The 18148-nt window shown below is 44.4% G+C and overlaps 1 protein-coding gene across 1 annotated transcript in view; it reads left to right on the top strand.

The window, feature by feature from the left end:
- Positions 1-18148, top strand: part of KPNA6 (karyopherin subunit alpha 6) — a 1524259-nt gene that overhangs the window by 617549 nt on the left and 888562 nt on the right. Inside the window, exon 6 of the mRNA XM_044082620.1 lies at positions 7290-7421. Within this exon, the coding sequence (XP_043938555.1) occupies positions 7290-7421 (132 nt within the window). The remainder of the gene's footprint in view (positions 1-7289; positions 7422-18148) is intronic.

Raw genomic sequence — 18148 nt, 5'->3', positions numbered from 1 at the left:
AGAGGGCTTCTGAGGTGAGCTTCAGAGGTGAGGAAATTCAGTATTAAACCTTAAGGGCAGTCTTCAGGAGTTCTATGAGTCAGTCTGGTAGGCAAACCCAGGGAGTTTGCAGGAGGTATTCCTTGTTTGGTGGTAGGGAGAGGGCTTCTGAGGTGAGCTTCAGAGGTGAGGAAATTCAGTATTAAACCTTAAGGGCAGTCTTCAGGAGTTCTATGAGTCAGTCTGGTAGGCAAACTCAGGGAGTTTGCAGGAGGTATTCCTTGTTTGGTGGTAGGGAGAGGGCTTCTGAGGTGAGCTTCAGAGGTGAGGAAATTCAGTATTAAACCTTAAGGGCAGTCTTCAGGAGTTCTGAGTCAGTCTGGTAGGCAAACTCCAGGGAGTTTGCAGGAGGTATTCCTTGTTTGGTGGTAGGGAGAGGGCTTCTGAGGTGAGCTTCAGAGGTGAGGAAATTCAGTATTAAACCTTAAGGGCAGTCTTCAGGAGTTCTATGAGTCAGTCTGGTAGGCAAACTCAGGGAGTTTGCAGGAGGTATTCCTTGTTTGGTGGTAGGGAGAGGGCTTCTGAGGTGAGCTTCAGAGGTGAGGAAATTCAGTATTAAACCTTAAGGGCAGTCTTCAGGAGTTCTATGAGTCAGTCTGGTAGGCAAACCCAGGGAGTTTGCAGGAGGTATTCCTTGTTTGGTGGTAGGGAGAGGGCTTCTGAGGTGAGCTTCAGAGGTGAGGAAATTCAGTATTAAACCTTAAGGGCAGTCTTCAGGAGTTCTATGAGTCAGTCTGGTAGGCAAACTCCAGGAGTTTGCAGGAGGTATTCCTTGTTTGGTGGTAGGAGAGGGCTTCTGAGGTGAGCTTCAGAGGTGAGGAAATTCAGTATTAAACCTTAAGGGCAGTCTTCAGGAGTTCTATGAGTCAGTCTGGTAGGCAAACTCCAGGGAGTTTGCAGGAGGTATTCCTTGTTTGGTGGTAGGGAGAGGGCTTCTGAGGTGAGCTTCAGAGGTGAGGAAATTCAGTATTAAACCTTAAGGGCAGTCTTCAGGAGTTCTATGAGTCAGTCTGGTAGGCAAACTCCAGGGAGTTTGCAGGAGGTATTCCTTGTTTGGTGGTAGGGAGAGGGCTTCTGAGGTGAGCTTCAGAGGTGAGGAAATTCAGTATTAAACCTTAAGGGCAGTCTTCAGGAGTTCTATGAGTCAGTCTGGTAGGCAAACTCCAGGGAGTTTGCAGGAGGTATTCCTTGTTTGGTGGTAGGAGAGGGCTTCTGAGGTGAGCTTCAGAGGTGAGGAAATTCAGTATTAAACCTTAAGGGCAGTCTTCAGGAGTTCTATGAGTCAGTCTGGTAGGCAAACTCAGGGAGTTTGCAGGAGGTATTCCTTGTTTGGTGGTAGGGAGAGGGCTTCTGAGGTGAGCTTCAGAGGTGAGGAAATTCAGTATTAAACCTTAAGGGCAGTCTTCAGGAGTTCTATGAGTCAGTCTGGTAGGCAAACTCCAGGGAGTTTGCAGGAGGTATTCCTTGTTTGGTGGTAGGGAGAGGGCTTCTGAGGTGAGCTTCAGAGGTGAGGAAATTCAGTATTAAACCTTAAGGGCAGTCTTCAGGAGTTCTGAGTCAGTCTGGTAGGCAAACTCCAGGGAGTTTGCAGGAGGTATTCCTTGTTTGGTGGTAGGGAGAGGGCTTCTGAGGTGAGCTTCAGAGGTGAGGAAATTCAGTATTAAACCTTAAGGGCAGTCTTCAGGAGTTCTATGAGTCAGTCTGGTAGGCAAACTCCAGGAGTTTCCAGGAGGTATTCCTTGTTTGGTGGTAGGGAGAGGGCTTCTGAGGTGAGCTTCAGAGGTGAGGAAATTCAGTATTAAACCTTAAGGGCAGTCTTCAGGAGTTCTATGAGTCAGTCTGGTAGGCAAACTCCAGGGAGTTTGCAGGAGGTATTCCTTGTTTGGTGGTAGGGAGAGGGCTTCTGAGGTGAGCTTCAGAGGTGAGGAAATTCAGTATTAAACCTTAAGGGCAGTCTTCAGGAGTTCTATGAGTCAGTCTGGTAGGCAAACTCCAGGGAGTTTGCAGGAGGTATTCCTTGTTTGGTGGTAGGGAGAGGGCTTCTGAGGTGAGCTTCAGAGGTGAGGAAATTCAGTATTAAACCTTAAGGGCAGTCTTCAGGAGTTCTATGAGTCAGTCTGGTAGGCAAACTCCAGGGAGTTTGCAGGAGGTATTCCTTGTTTGGTGGTAGGGAGAGGGCTTCTGAGGTGAGCTTCAGAGGTGAGGAACTTAATAAATTAATGTATCTTCTTAGTAGGGCTTAAACCCTGAAATGTACAAGTGTGTAGTCTAAACAAGTCCCATTAATTCTTCCAACAGCCACTTATCTGCCATTTAATGCCTCCCCATCTTTGGAGCCCCGTCTCATGTGCAGGAGAGAGGTTGAGCTTTTCCTCAGAGGAGTTTTACACTTTGCCCTCCAAGGAAACCTACCACCCCTTCTTTGGGACCTTAATTTTGGAAAAAAAAAAACACTCTACCCCCTTTTGAACTGGTTGCTTCTGAAATTCTGCATGTGGAAAAAAGTGCTCCTCCTGGCCTTGATTATTGCAGCCCTCTGGGTCTCTGAACTCCATGCTGTTATGGATATTCCACCCTTCCTTGTGTTCCATAAAGACAGCATGATCCTCGGGCCAGTCTGTCCTTCATTCCAAAAGGGCTTAGTGAGCTAATCCTCATCCAAGCAATCAATATGCCTACCTTTTCTCCAGCCCCAGAATAGCATGAAAAGAATAATACACTCTTTAGTCATTCACTGACAGTTGGGATTTCACCTGAACAAAACTAAGGATATTTGAAAAACAGATCAGCTGTTCATCTCCCTTATGGATTCCAGGTTAGGACAACCAGTTTCCTAGCTATCTATTACTTCCTGGATCTAAAAGGCTGTTTCCTTCTGCTACTCTGCCCATGGAAAGACTTAACCCATGTGGCCAATAGCACACACCACTCTAGCAATGGCTTCATCAGGTGTTTTCTACAAGGTGGGTGTATACCAGGTACATTTTAGAAGCAGCTACCTGGTCATTTGTTCACACCTTCATAAAACACGAAGCATAGGCTTCCTCTTTAGATACAATGCAGTGTTTGCCAAAACTGTTCTGACACCCCTCCTGGATTCCTCATCCACTTTTTATTCTTAAGTCTGCCGCCCTTCTCTGCCTGCAGCTCTGAGAATCACCCATCTGTTAGAGTATTACAACAGTGAGTCAGGACATATATTTATGTAAAAACTTACCGTAAACAGATGTATTGATCACTGCATTATTCCTTTCTTCCCACCGTATCCCCCTTGTCTGTCTCCTTATTGGCACAAACAGTATGCTTATGTGCACAGACACACACAATATCCCAGGATTTTACAGCCCTTCTGAGGGGGAGCTTGCTTTGCTTTTTCAAACTAAGCCGTTCCTAGCTGACTCATCTTCCTTGGTTTTCTTCAGGCGGCTTCTGGTTTTGGAGGTCTTACAAATGTCCAGTTTTATACCGCGATGCCAACAAGCTAAGGTCATCGCATGGAGTTGCATCTAGGAAGGTAAAACTTTGGTACCCCAGCTGGATGTCAGCGAACTACAGTCTGTTAAGAATACTCCAACAGTAATCATTACGACATCTAGTGTTTTGGTGAGATATTCTTCGTTTCACTGTTGCAGTCGTACTTTCTTCACACAGATTCCTCAGAGAGAACATGAGGGGCTTGAACAGGATCCCACCGAGTAAAGAGGAAATAGCTTTCCACCTCATGAAAGAACACATCTTCCTGAAAGAAATGAGAGCCTTCTGCAAGTGCTGCAGAGTTTCTCCCACCTGTGGAAACCAGGCTCACTAATGGTGTACACTGACAACACCACAGTTATGTGGTATCTTAAATGGTGACGCAAGGTCTTATCTAGTGTGCAGGCTAGCACAGGAGGCATGGCACCTAGCCACTCAAATAGACATAACCGTAACTGCTGCATACATTCCCCTTTACAGGAGAATGTGCTGATGGATTCCTTAAGCAGGTCCTTGAAGGACCCTCACACATGGACCCTAAACAAACAAGTCTTCAGAACAATTGGGCGTTGGTGGGGATCACCACAAATTGGACCATTTGCTTCTCCAAAAACCCACCGGCTTTTCCTGGTCTGCACTATGAGTCCTCCCTTAGCTTGGAGGACAGATGCTTTCTCTTTCCAACTCCCGGGAGAATAATCACCTTCCTTAATGCTGTCCCCCAATGCCACTACTTCCGAACTTCCTTCTAAACGTTCAAAAGGAAACTCCAAAACTCCTACTTCTGGTCCCTTTCTGCCCAAGAAAACATTTCTTCCCCGTTCTACTCTAGCAAAGGGAAACTGTCAGAAAATGCCTTTGCAAGCAGATCTGTTAACTCGACAGCAAAATCTGCTACTCCATCCAAATTTAGCCTGTCTGCCTCACTTTGTGAATGATGGGGTTCTGATCAGTAAGACACCTCTTCTCTGTGGTGATGGTTCAGGTTTTACAGAAAGCCAGAAAACCTACCATCAGAAAATTATGTACATCTAACTGAAAGATTTGCTCTTGGGTGTTTCAAGAGCAGCAAAGACCCATTCTTATCAGATGCTTCTGTCCTTGGGTATCTCTGCGAATTAAAACCCATCTGTCTGCCATTAATGCCTGCTTCTCTCTTGATCCTCCTCTCTTGTCCAGGGCGGCGATTAAACTTTTCCTGAGGGGAGTCTTGCATATTTAACCACCAAGGAAACCCTTTTTGTCTTCCCTGGCATCTCAACTTTGTGCTGTAAAAAATTTACTTTGTCCCCTTTTGAGCCAACACTGTCTAGCATTTTAAAATTCTACATCCAGGAGACTTGTCTTTTTGCTGACTGATTTCTACCCACGGCATGTCTTAACTTCAGGCTGTTGTGATTGTTTGGGCCAGTCCATTCATGCCTAAGATGATTAACTTTGTTACACAGTATGGGTAAGCATTGCCTTCCTGCCCAAAAGCACATTCCACTCTGGCAGTAACCTTTTCTGGAGTCTTCCACAAGCATGTAGATGCTGGGTCCATCTTGAATGCCATTATCTGGCCTTCTGTGCACACCTTCACCAAGCATTACAAGATTAGTTCCTTTCCCAAATCCAGAGCTTCCTTTGCTAGGCCCGTACTGTCTGGTCTACTTGACAGTGCATCCTCCCTTTAGCTGCCCTATCTTCTCTACCTCTGTCAGCTATGGGAATCACCAATATGTTGAGCATACTGCAACACCCATCAGTTAGGACATAGTACAGTTCTTTAAGAACATAGAATAACTGTAGATCCCCTACTGATCACTTTATCAGTATTCCATCCCAACTTGTCTTCCTCTGCTCCAGTACTTCTATCTCCTTATGTTGTAAGCCACCACCTATAGACTGCTTTTGGGGAACTTTGCTTTCCTTTTCGAGCTACACTTCTGGCCGACCAGTTTCCTCTGTCTTCAGGCCATTGGCTTAGAGATGGCCTGAGGTACTTGCGCATATATCCACCTAAATATACAGATGCATATGAGCCGAGGTAATGTGTCAGACGTAAGCACTCTAAGTAAAAGCTTTGGTACCCCAGCCAGACATCAGCAGACCAAAACCCTTATGCTGAGTACTGAACTAGTGATCAGTAGGACGTCTACTGTTATGGTAACTTCTTTCACAGCTGTATTGTATTCTCCAAGGCTGTGTCCTTGGCCCCTTCTATTCATATCTTTGTAAATCATTTCCACACAGCTTGTAAACATTCCACTGTAGTGCAGTACACTGACTCATCTCGCATCTACACTGTCAGAAACCTAAATGCAGTAAAACAGCACATCCAGGAGTATATATCCTCTCTGAAGTGTGGCTGTGTAACCAGCAAATGCCACGAAGTCCAACAAAAATCGAAGTTAAATTTGTTTTCCCCAATCAATTGACACACAAGAACTTCTAACAATGGAAAAATGGAACTTGCAACTCATATCAAGCTCCTTGGGGTCAGAAATGATAAAAACCTGAATTTCGACGTCCATGTAAATAAAGTAGTTAAAAGGGGGGGGTTCTCTATGCTGCTATCAAATTGGGGCTGTGTGCAGACCACCCAATCTAATCAGCTAGAAAAGTGTTACAATAAAATAGCAGCCTTTGCAGCCATTATGCTGCATAAATCCCCCTGTTGCCTGACATACCAGAGCTACTGCTTTCAGAGCTGTCCACTACACATTCTTGTCCATAATCCAGAATAGTGCAGTATCTCATGTGACACCTTCCACCACTTAATTCAGACGGACTACTGCTAATCACAGCCAAAGCAGAAGGCTGTCTTCGTATGTTTCCAGAATGTAAAACTAACTCTGTTCCTTTTCCACCAAAACAAGTGAACAACACTAAAACCTTTTAAGCTACACGTCAAATATCACCTAGTGGACTCCTGACTCTGCTTTTGCTTCTACCATGTTGAACTTGTGTACACAAACCGTATTCCTAACCTTGTTTTGTAGTGTACTATTGTTTACCTGTACTTATTGTGTTTTAACTGTAATGTATTTGCATTTTATGAAATTCTTGTACATAATGCTGAAATTTATTACGACAGTTTTACTGTTTTTATGAAGTTTTATGAAATTGTGTTTATATGGTAATTTTCAGCTATATTTTTCTGTGGAGTTCTTTCTGTTTAGGTCTCTGCTGAAACGGGGTCTTGTGGGCCAACCATCTTGTTATACAAATGCAATATGTAAACATTGTATTTCTGTACAAACTGTGTGTTTATGGTGTAAAATAAAGGTAACCGCCCACTGTAAATCTGTTCGTAGGTTATGCTGGTGTAATTTCCTGAGAATTTCCTTAGAAACTGTTTAACCACTTGGAAAGCAAGCATTTGCTGAATTGACTGAAATGGCCAAAAGCAGGTCATAGTGTGGAAACAAGCCCTGTAAAAGTAGTCTGTGGTAAAGGGTGTAATGACAGCCAGTTTAAGCTTCTCGTGCCTAATACAGAACAGGGGAGGTCAGGCACTGCAAGCAGATGTTTTGAAGGTTTTTGTTTGTGTTGCGGAAGGAAAAAAGTAATGGCCGTTTTTCACTTATTAAACAGTAAGCAGACAGTTAAAATACTGCATCTATGGATTAAAAATGGACCAGGAAGAGTGAAGAAGCTCAACTAATAGTTTGGTAAAGTTATATTTGACCTACACATTTTCAGGAAATTTGAGGCCAGTGACACTAACTTTGTGAAGCATGTATCTTTGATAGCTTTTTACTGAAATTCTAACTTTTCTTGATCGTTTGTAGTTTGAAGCTGCATGGGCGTTGACGAATATTGCTTCTGGTACCTCCTTGCAAACCAAAATAGTCATTGAAGCAGGTGCTGTTCCAGTCTTTATCGAGTTATTAAATTCAGATTATGAGGATGTCCAAGAACAGGTAAGCACATACAGTAAAATGTATTTTTGAACTTAATCCTCTCCTTTTAGTGTTACTGGAGGTGGTCTGAGTTTAATGTGAGTTTTGAAATTGTGGATATGCAGCTAAAATTATTCTTTGACCAATTACCTGTTCAGTGAGGCTGGGGTTGCAGGGGAAGCATAGCCTATTATGGTAAGCAAGGCAGAGGGGTTTTGCTGGATAGGATGCTAGTCTTTCACAGGAAGTGCACACACAAACACACACTGTGCACATCTGTGGCAGTTTAGAAGATAAACATTTCAGTTATAATATCTTTGGAATGGAGGGGGGGGGGTACTATGTAGGATTTAAGACATCTGGCACATAACTTTCCCAGGCTATGTAATCCACCCCCTTATTCCTTAATGCTCTCCAAGTGGCTTTCTGATTTCATATTGAATTTCCATTTGCCTAGCTGTAGATCTTTTCAGGCAAACTTAGAACCCATGCTGTACCAGATCTGTTGCTGGTGCTTCAGTTTGTTAGGAATTGTTAGCAGATGACATCTAAACATACCTGTTTTTTAGCATTTTGAGTTTTAAAAGGAAGATGGAATAAATTCCCTGTCCCCACAGTATTAGTCAGGCTGTTTTTAATAGTAACTCTTATCTCGCCGTTCATTCTTACTGATGGGTTCGGAGCCGCTTCTCTGCTCCGACTTGGCCAACTGCAAAAGCTCAAGGTGTTCAGCCAGCTCGAGGCCAACTCCCTATCCCATGATGCACCCTGATCTTCCCCCAGATCTCATTTGCCGCTGTAACTTGATCGGACATTCACCAGCTCTGGCCAGTGAATAACTTTTCTTATAAAAAATACCTGTTATAATAGCTTAATTAGTTATTTAGATGGTGTGTAGTCTGTAATTGGATCTTTTACAGTATTTAGATTGTATAGTTAGTCATTAGGGCTGTTTTTTTAGGCTTTCTCTTTTCCCTATCTCTAGCTTAGTAACAGAAAAATTAGTGGCCGTGTTTTTAGGCCTTTTTTTTCTCTGTCTTCCATATGTAAGACAGTGTGTTTTATTAGATTATAGCCCTTCTTTTTCACAGGGTACATAGTTTTTCTCTTTATGTTAAATATTACAAGAGTGTGTTAGGTTTTAGCCCTTTTTTATGGGGCACATAGTTGTCTTTAATATTAAAACAGAAGTTAGTGGCTGTGTTTTTAGGCTTTTTCTTGACATATCTGTAGTATTGCATTGCATGTGTGTGTGTTAAATTACAGCCGTTTTTATACAGGGCAGTTAAATATTTTCATTGTGAGCTTAATTCTTAAAGCCTAAAACAAGGCTTTACTAGCTTTTTTGTGCGAGTCTTTACTGTTAGGGCCCTCCTGTTTTATAGGGCATTGTTGCTGTGTTTACTATTTTTTTTTTTTGCCTTTGAAAATGTCTCAGCAGCAGAAGGAGAAAGCCAAGTCTGGCTTAAAAAAAAAATGCCCTAGATGTGGGCAAAAGATGTTCATAACTGGACGTAGTGAATGTGTCTATTGCTTGGGTGAGGTACACCTGCAGGAAAGCTGTGCTGTATGTCACTTTTTCAGCTCGAGTGTTGCATGAGAAAAAAAGAAAACTAATGGATAAGGGTCTGCTGAAATCCTCTTTTTCAAGAGTCACTGGAGAAGTCAGACAAGCACTCCAAAAAGATGGAACCAACAAAAAGTCCATCCACATTGAAATCTGCTTCTAGTAAAGCTTCGACATCGGTTCCACAGCCTTTGGAACAGACTGTCGTTATGGTTAAGAGCCAATGCCCGACCTTGGAAACGGTATCTCCTACCTTAAAGTCCCCTATATTGCAATCGATGGCTTTGTCACATTCTTCACGGGCCTCAAGCAGACTGTCTGATTTGGATGTGGACCGCGTGGTGAAGAAGCCTCGAGATACCAGCGCTGGCAAAAATTTTATTGGCACCAACCCTGGGGGCTTCGGAGCTGACCTTGGTTCCTCCAGTATCATCTTCTGTTCCCTCCTCCGATCTGCATGGAAGTTTCAGAGCCAGAGTGTGCGGAACTGATAATCATGGACCCCTCTGGTCCAAAACCTTCTCTAGGTTTTTCGGCCCCGACTGTCCTGATGTCATCAGCGCAGACCGAGGGATCTCTGGGCCGACATTCACCAGTCTGGTCCGGGGAGGTTAGTAGGACCCACTTGGTGCTGACTACCTCACGTGGCTTTGGCTCGAGTGAGTTCTGCTCCAACCTCTGGCTCGGATGTCCTCAGTACCAGCACAGACTGTTTCCATCGAGTCTTCGATTACAAGGGATTCCACTCAGGGCCAAGGGGCCTTTGAAGCTATGAGGAGGGCTTTGTCCATCCCGACGACCACTCCATCAGTTCGAGCAGTTCCCTCCCTGAAAGCACCGGTTTCTGCTTCATCACACACTCAATTGAAGCGTAGTGATCCTGAGCCTCAGGTAGCTCCATTGGGTGAGCCATGTTCTTCAGAGACCTCTCCAGAAGCCCCCACTGAAGAAGTGCCTAGGAAGAGACTCTGCAAGAGGAAGCATCTGGACTCCCCACAAGGAGTCAGTCACTTCGGATGCTGACTTAGATGAGTCAGATGGGTCCCCACAGTCCCTCTCAGAAGATATCTCCTTTGCAGATATCTTAGAGATTCTTAAACAATGGGGTGGCTGGAAATCCCTTAACACTTCTGATGGAGTCAGTCCTCCTGAAGGCTTTTGAGTCTCAAACCTCCACCTCTTGGGTGTTTCCACACTTCGATGAGTTGCTTGAATTACTCACTTGAAGGGCATGGGAGTCGCAAGACACCATGGAGCCTGTCCCCAGGAGGCCTAACAAATTTATAACTAGCCCCCAAGAAGGACTTTACCTTACTAAAGGACTACTGTTGATGCTATGGTGGTGGCAGCAGCCACCAAGAAGGAATTATCGGAGACCTCCTCTGTTCATCCTCCTAATAGAGAATCTAGGATTATGGACAGTAGAATTATGGACAGATATAAGAAGCATATGTTTAGTTCAGTGGCTTTCGCCTTTCGATCGCTGAACTACCTCACACATTTTACTAGGTTACAAAGGGATCTCCTGAAGGAGCTAGGAGACACCCTGCAGGGTTCAGTAGCTGCTGGAGCTTCGGACAAGGTAACTTCCCAGCTCTCCACTCTTAATTTGATAGTGAACTCTTCCATGCGTCTGTTGTCATATGCAGCTCATGGTACGAGCAGAGCAGCGGGTACAGGAATCGCTCTCAGGAGACATTCCTGGATGCACTTGTGTTCCTTTTGCGGAACCCTTTAAGTCTTCTTTCATTAATACCCCCTTTGACAGTTCGTCCCTTTTCAGACCTAAGGTCAAGGAAACTCTTACCAGGAGTGAAAAAGACAAAGACCTTATCTGCCGTCCAGAGTATGTTTTTTTCTACCCCGAATAGACCTTACCCCAAAGGGAGGGGAGGTGGAAAGATATGGTTCCGTAAATTTCAAGGATCTTTCCAGAACACTTGTGGTGAAACCCCCTCTAGAGGCAGAGGAGGGGGGTAATGGAGGACGTCGCCCACGTGGCAGAGGGGGTCCGCAGAACCAGGGAGACGGAGATCAGTTCTTTGGCAAACCCCATCAGCGCTCTTGAGAGGTGGCCTGACTGTTCATCTCTAGAGGCAGTCTGGAGACACCTATCTTTGTACCTAGACGCCTGGCTAAAAATAAGACTGCTGAGTACAATGCATAATATCCAGAGGATGCTCAATTCCCTTTGCCACTCCACCCCCTCTAATAAAGAAAACCCTAGATGTTCCACCCGGTCACAGGGACCAAACAGCCTTATAGCTCCAAAGGTTGCTGGACAAAAATTATCCAGCCAGTCCCAGCAGACCAGAGAGGATCCGGAACTTACTCAAGGTCCTTGTTACAAAGAAAAAGGGGACTGGAGACCTATTCTGGACCTAAACAGACTAAAGTCAGTAAAAAAGATGAAGTTCTGGATGGTCACACTTCAGTCAATACTTCTCTTTCTGGGGAAAGACAGTTGGATGTGCTCTACAGATCTTCAGGATGCATGCTACCACATAAAGATGGACAAACCATCCAGGGATCATCTACGCTTCCAGCTGGGAGCCCACCATTATCAATTTTGTGCTTTGCCTTTTGGTCTCACTACAGTATTCATCAAATGTATGGCAGTCACTGCTCACCTGAGATGGTTGGGATTCCAGGTGTTTCCATACCTAGACTGGCTCCTCACTGCCACCACCAAGTATCCACTTATTCATACGAGGGGCACCACCTTAAATCTCTGCAATCAATTGGGGATTACCATCAACTCAGAAAAATCTGACTTATCGCAACAGACTGTCTTTATAGGAGCAGAACTAAACACAGTTTCAATGACGTTAAGTCTGCCTCCAGAAAGAATTTGTCTCAAGAAAACAAATATTAGACCTGCTTCCAAGAAAAAAAGTCTCAGTGGTACTTGAATTGCTAGGATCGATAGCAGCAGTCATTGCCATTCCCCTCACTCAAATGCACATGCGAGTTTTACAATGGCTCCTATTCTCTCAATGGTCCTTTCAGGAACTTCCAATGTCACACCAAATTATCATAACGAATACGTGCAAGAAGGACATTCAATGGTGGCTGACATCTCAACATGTATTTCGGGGATGTCCGTTTGTTCTACCCTATCCCATAGCCACGGTGACCACAGACACTTCCTTGATTGTGTGTGGGGGGCATTATCAGGGAAGAACAGCTCAAGGCACGTGGTAGAAACACGAGGCTCATCTGCATGTAAATGTTCTGGAGATGAGAGCGGTACTTCTAGCGTTGCAGTCCTTTCAAGACACACTACCTCTGGGAACAATTGCAGTTCAGACATACATGTCAGTGGACTGGTACATCAACAAACCAGGAGGAACCAAATCTTACCCTTTATGTTGAAAGGCCATGAGAGTATGGCAGTGGGCAGTCTCCACCCAGCACTTTCTGATAGCAATGCACATCCCAGGTAAATCCAATGTGATAGCAGACAAGCTAAGCAGGTCAATTCTACTACCTCACAAGTGGTCCCAAAAGAAACAAGTAGCGGAACGGATATTCCGCATGTGGGGCCAGCCTTGCTAAGATCTCTCTGCAACCCCAGCAAACATGAAATGCAGCAACTACTTTGCCCTGATTCCCCCACTGGGGGATGCCCCAAGGGATGCACTGGTACACAATTGGCCCCTGGGTCTCCTTTATGCATTTCCTCCCTTCCCTCTGTTTCCCAAAGTATTACAGAAAGCAAACATTCTGGGAAGGATTATGATCTTAATAGCCCCTTGCTTTCTTCGGCAAATTTGGTTCCCCTTCCTCCAGCCTCATCTCTTGGAAGAACCCTGGATCCTGGACCCAGTTTTGGATCTGTTGACCACTTCATCGGGGTCTCGTCCTTCTCTTCATTCCCTCAAACTGACAACTTGGCTGCTCCAATTCCCACAGTAGCCAGGATTTACATCCTCTCAACTGAGGTCCAACATATAACATCCTCTCTCAAATCCTCCACCAGAAAGTTATATCTTAGCAAATGGGAAAGATTTTCTTTATGGGCATCTCCGAATGATGATGATCCTCATCTAGCTCTGATCCCATCTATATTGGAATTTCTAACTAAACTTTCATTGAAGGAGCTGCTGCAGCTACCATCAGTGTTCAATTAGCAGCAATCTCAAATTTTCATCTTGGCTTCCAAGGCTCCTATGTCATTTTGCATCAACTGGCTAAAGCCTTTCTTAAAGGTGCCATTCATTTGAGGCCACTAATCAGAGCTCCAGTTATGCCATGGAATCTAAATTTTGTTCTTTTCAGAATCATATTACCTCCTTTCAAACCAGCCTCATCCTGTCCTTTGAAATTCCTTTCATGGAAGACTATTTTTCTGATAGCCATTACTTCTGCTCGGAGGATTTCTGAGTTGCAGGCCTCAACCATCAAACCTCCTTATCTGATTTTCCATAATGACCGAGTTTCGCTCAGAATTAATGCATCCTTTTTACCAAAAGTTTGTTCAGAGACTCATCTTAACCAGTCCATTGAGTTGCCAGTCTTCTTTCCTCTCTACACTAATAGGATGGAACACATGCTGCACAAACTTGATGTTCATAGACCATTCCGATTTTATCTAGATAGAACAAAACAATTCAGATCAACGGATCAGCTCATTGTTTCCTTTTCAAAGTCAAAAACGGGTGCCCCAGTGACAAAAGTAACCTTGTCAAGATGGCTATCAGATTGCATTTCTTTCATTTATAATTCAGAGAATGCTCCCTTGCAAAAAAAAAAAAAAAAAGCCCACTCTTCTAGAGCTGTTTCAACCTCAGCCTTTTCTGCAAGGTTACCGTTAGATTCTATTTGTGCAGCAGCTACCTGGTCAAGACCTCATACCTTTATCACTCATTACGAAGTAGACAAGGCCTCCAGGGACAGGACCTCCTTTGGTTCCGCAGTTCTGAGGAATATTCTCCCGTGAGCCACCCGAGAAAGATGGTGCTCGGGACGCTACCCATCAGTAAGAATTAACGGCGAGATAGAACAACTTGACATAAAGAAGTTATGTACTCACCATAACATTCCATGTGAGTTTTTCATCTCACCTTCATTCTTGCAGCCCACCCTCCGACCTCCATCCAGTCTACTTGAGGTCCGTCACCTTTCTTATATGGTGTATTCTCTCTTATCCAGCTCTGAGTGGCATATTTATACTATTAGGTATTCGGGCAGCAAACAAGATCTGAGGGAAGATCAGGGTGCATCATGGGATAGGGAGTTGGCCTCGAGCTGATTGAAGACCTTGAGCTTTTGCAGTTGGCCGAGTTGAAGCCGTGGATCGGCTCTGAACCCATCAGTAAGAATGAAGGCGAGATGAACAACTCACATGGAACATTATGGTGAGTGCATAACCTCTTCTTTTTATCTGGCATCTACCAATCCCCACGGGTGCCAGTTAACTGAGAGTTTACTTTATATCTGTTACCCACCTTTGGACTCCCCCCTCCTGTATAAAAGTGGACTCTGAAAGGGCTATTTGTTGCTCATTTAGCAATTTATAGCATTGCTCTAGTTTTGATTTTTTTGTGATGCTTGCAGGTTAGTAAGGATGGGAGTTCCATAAAGCAGTGAGGGGAGGTGGTAAGTAGTAGCAAGTGGTGAGAAAGTTTTTGACTCTAAAGCATGCCTAGTATTTGGGGAGTTTTTATGCAGTTTTGTATAAGCAGGTCAAATTTAAGATTATCCACTGTCATCCACAATAATTTGCTATGAGAAGTGACTCCAGTGTTTGTATTGAGAGAGAGTGAGTTTGAAATTTAAAAAAAAATTCATAAGAGGTATTTGGGGGGGGGGGGTATATCTATTTTATTTGTTCCTCCAACTGGGTCTTGGATTTGACCTCAGATCTGGCTCAGACACATTAAACTGTGTGATCCAACTCGAGCTCTTCCCTATAAATGCCCCAGTGACCTTTGCAGTACCTTGTATCTTGTTTGCAGTTTTATCACTACAGATGTGGATCCTTCCCTCAGAGCTCTGGGGTGTAGTTACGATGAGTGCAATTTCTCTGAATTTTTCTTGTATTCTTATCTGTTTTAATCACCTTTTACTCCCTTACCTTAGTTTTCTCGGATTTCTATCAAGTTAGAGTTGTAATATTTTTTATCCTGTTGTCTACCATGTAGTTTCTTTACCCTACTATTGTTGGTAGTTTTCCAAAAGAAAACAATGTTTTTAACATTTTTGTTTTTACCCACTGGGTTTAAGAAATGCACTTTGTATGGGAAGATTTCCAATTCTGATGCCCACAGGAAGTGAGCTTATTGTCTGGGTTTGTCACAGTTAAGTACGTAATGTTCTACAAGTGCTGTTGTCAGTTCTAGGACCCTTAGCGACCAACATAAACTGGTCTTAAAGGGTTTGCTACTGCCCTCTTCCTTTTTTACAGGGGCTCAGTCCCCCACAGAAACACTTGCGACCTCATCATAGGCAAAAGAATCAAGTAAACAGTCTCTAACCCGCTCTCTAAAGTCAGCTTCTACTTTGTAGCCTCCTGCCAAAGTACACATGAAATCAGATCAGACACCAACAGATCCAACGTGAAAGCAGTTAATCCGATACCCATTCTAAGTCACCAAGGACTTGGTCTTCATGGTTCTCTCTGGAGCGCCTCTCTCGTCAGCTCCGTTCTCCCTTCTACAAGACACCTTGAGGAGCAAGTCTTGGCCCCAGTCTACTATGACAGCCGTCAGGTCCTCTAGAAACATTTCTGGAGCCTGTGGATAGGATGATGAGGAAGTACCTCAGAGCTCAGTTCCAGATGTGTTATTCTGGCTCCATCTTCCATTGGATCCATGAGCCTCCCTTCTGATGTCCTTCAAGGATGCATCTGCAGTCTTCACAAATGGGTTGTCCTGTCGTCAGGCAGCCCTTGATCGGCATTCCAAAGTCTGGGTCTGGCCGGCTGGTGTCGCACTTCACCCGGCGTCATTGCGGCAGTTCTTCGGGTATAAAGGCATCAGCCGACGCCATTTTCCTCAGTCTTTCTTGCCGCGTGGCGCCCGAAGCAGAAGCTGTTCGCAAGTGCCGGTCGGTCAGATCCAGAGATTACAACTACCGAATATTACTTCGAAGACTTCTAAAAAGCTAAGTACCCCGTTGGGGACTCTTTCTTGCCTCAGCCGATGTCAGAGAAAGTGAATAACTGTTTATCTTGTGGGAAACAAACACCTCTGCTACTTTGTCAGCTAGAGCTTTGAACTGCCAATTTCATATGATTCAATACCAAGAGTTTATGCTTGACCAGTTGACTAAAAAGCTGTCCTCTGAAGAATCTTTAGATAAGAAATATGTTCAAGAAATGGTACATAACATACAGCAGGTTAGTAACCATTCTTTAAAATGTGGCTATGATGCACTGGAGGCTTCCTTTAGATCAGCCATGACTGGCACAGTTATCAGGAGGCATGCACGGCTGAAAGAACAGGCATTACCAGACCATGTCAAATCAAAGCTTTTGGATGCACCTATGGACAAGGTCAGTTTATTTGGTTCCCCTGCGCAACAGGTACTAAAAAAGATGGAAGAGAAAGCAAAATATGTACAAACAGTGAAAGATTTCTTACAAGTTCAACCTCCAAGGTTTAGCAGGAACTGGCCCTCCAAGAATTGGTCCTTTCCAGACTCCTCTAGGGCACAGAGGCAGGAATAGGCACTCGAGAGGCAGAAACCAAACCAGGGGTGCCTACAGGGGATGCCAGTGGCAAGGTAACAACCAGCGAGGCACGGATGCAACCACCACCACTACAACAACTCATTCACAGTGACTTGGCGGTGGCACCACCTACCAGGGAACAACTAGAAGCACCCTTAGGCGGAAAGCTAACCTTATTTTCAAAGAACTGGCATTGCATCACAAGAGAAAAATGGATTCTGCAAACTATAGACCAAGGTTACAGGTTCCATTTCCATACTCTACCAGGAAAGAGAGGAATGCCGAACCTACCACCTACTCAAAGGACAGAAGCTCTAAAGCAAATATCTCAATTACTAAGAATGAGAGCTGTGGAAAAGGTACCACCTTTGGAGCAAGGAAAGGGATTTTACTCCAGACTCTTCCTGGTACCAAGAAAAGAAAACAAATGGAGGCCTATTCTGGACCTGTCCGCTTTAAACACATTCCTCATTGTTCCAAAATTCAAAATGCTGACCCTACAGCAGCTTCTTCCCATGCTGGGCAAGGAGTCCTGGCTGGTAACTCTAGATCTCAAGGAGGCATACCTGCACGTCCCCATAAGACCAATTTGCAGAAGATACCTCAGATTTCTTGCAGGATCAGAGCATTATCAATTCTCAGCATTGCCCTTTGGCTTATCTACTGCCCAGAGTGTTCACGAAATGCCTGGCATCAGTAATCGCTCATTGCAGACTTCAGGCCATTCAAATCTATCCCTACCTGGACGACTGCCTGATACAAGCGGACAACAAAATAAAACTAACAGAAGACCTACAAAGAGTCATTTACCTGCTGCAAGCCCTGGGATATACAGTCAATATAAAAAGTCAAGGCTGATTCCATCCCAAAGAATAACCTTTCTGGGTGCAGAACTGGACACATCAAATCAAATGGCATCCCTAACTGCAGAAAAGAAAGAGCAGCTTCCTCTCTACTTCTTGGCATTAACAAAGCAGAACCATCTAACTGCAAGAAAAGTGCTGCAAGCTCTAGGCTTCATGGCATCCTGCATAATACTGGTCCCTCATGCCAGGCTGCATATGAGAAAGCTACAATGGTACCTAAAGAATTTGTGGTCTCAACACAAGCACAGCCTAGAAACCAAAATTCCAATGATTCCTGCCTGAAGAAAGAGTTCCTATGGTGGGCTCAGGCCTGCCAATCAAACTCAGGATTGCCCTTCTGCAAAAGCCAACCAAAACAAACCATCATGACAGATGCCTCAGACCTCGGTTGGGGGCACACATGCTGGACAGGTGCATTCAAGGCCTATGGACTCAAGACCAGCTGCACCTGCACATAAATCTAAAGGAAATGATGGCAGTAAAATTGGCAATCCAGGCCTTCAAACCTTTTCTCCAAGAAGGTCAGCTGATAAGGACAGACAACACCACAGTTATGTGGTACATCAACAAACAGGGAGGTACACACTCATATCCTCTATGCCGGCTGGCACTGGACCTATGGGATGTGGCTCTGAGCTAC

This window comes from Protopterus annectens, chromosome 1.part1 (assembly GCF_019279795.1).
Source record: "Protopterus annectens isolate FY-2018-M chromosome 1.part1, PAN1.0, whole genome shotgun sequence".
Taxonomy (NCBI): Eukaryota; Metazoa; Chordata; order Ceratodontiformes; family Protopteridae; genus Protopterus; species Protopterus annectens.
The sequence above is the reverse complement of the archived record's forward strand: the minus strand, read 5'-3'. Positions and strand labels throughout refer to the sequence as shown.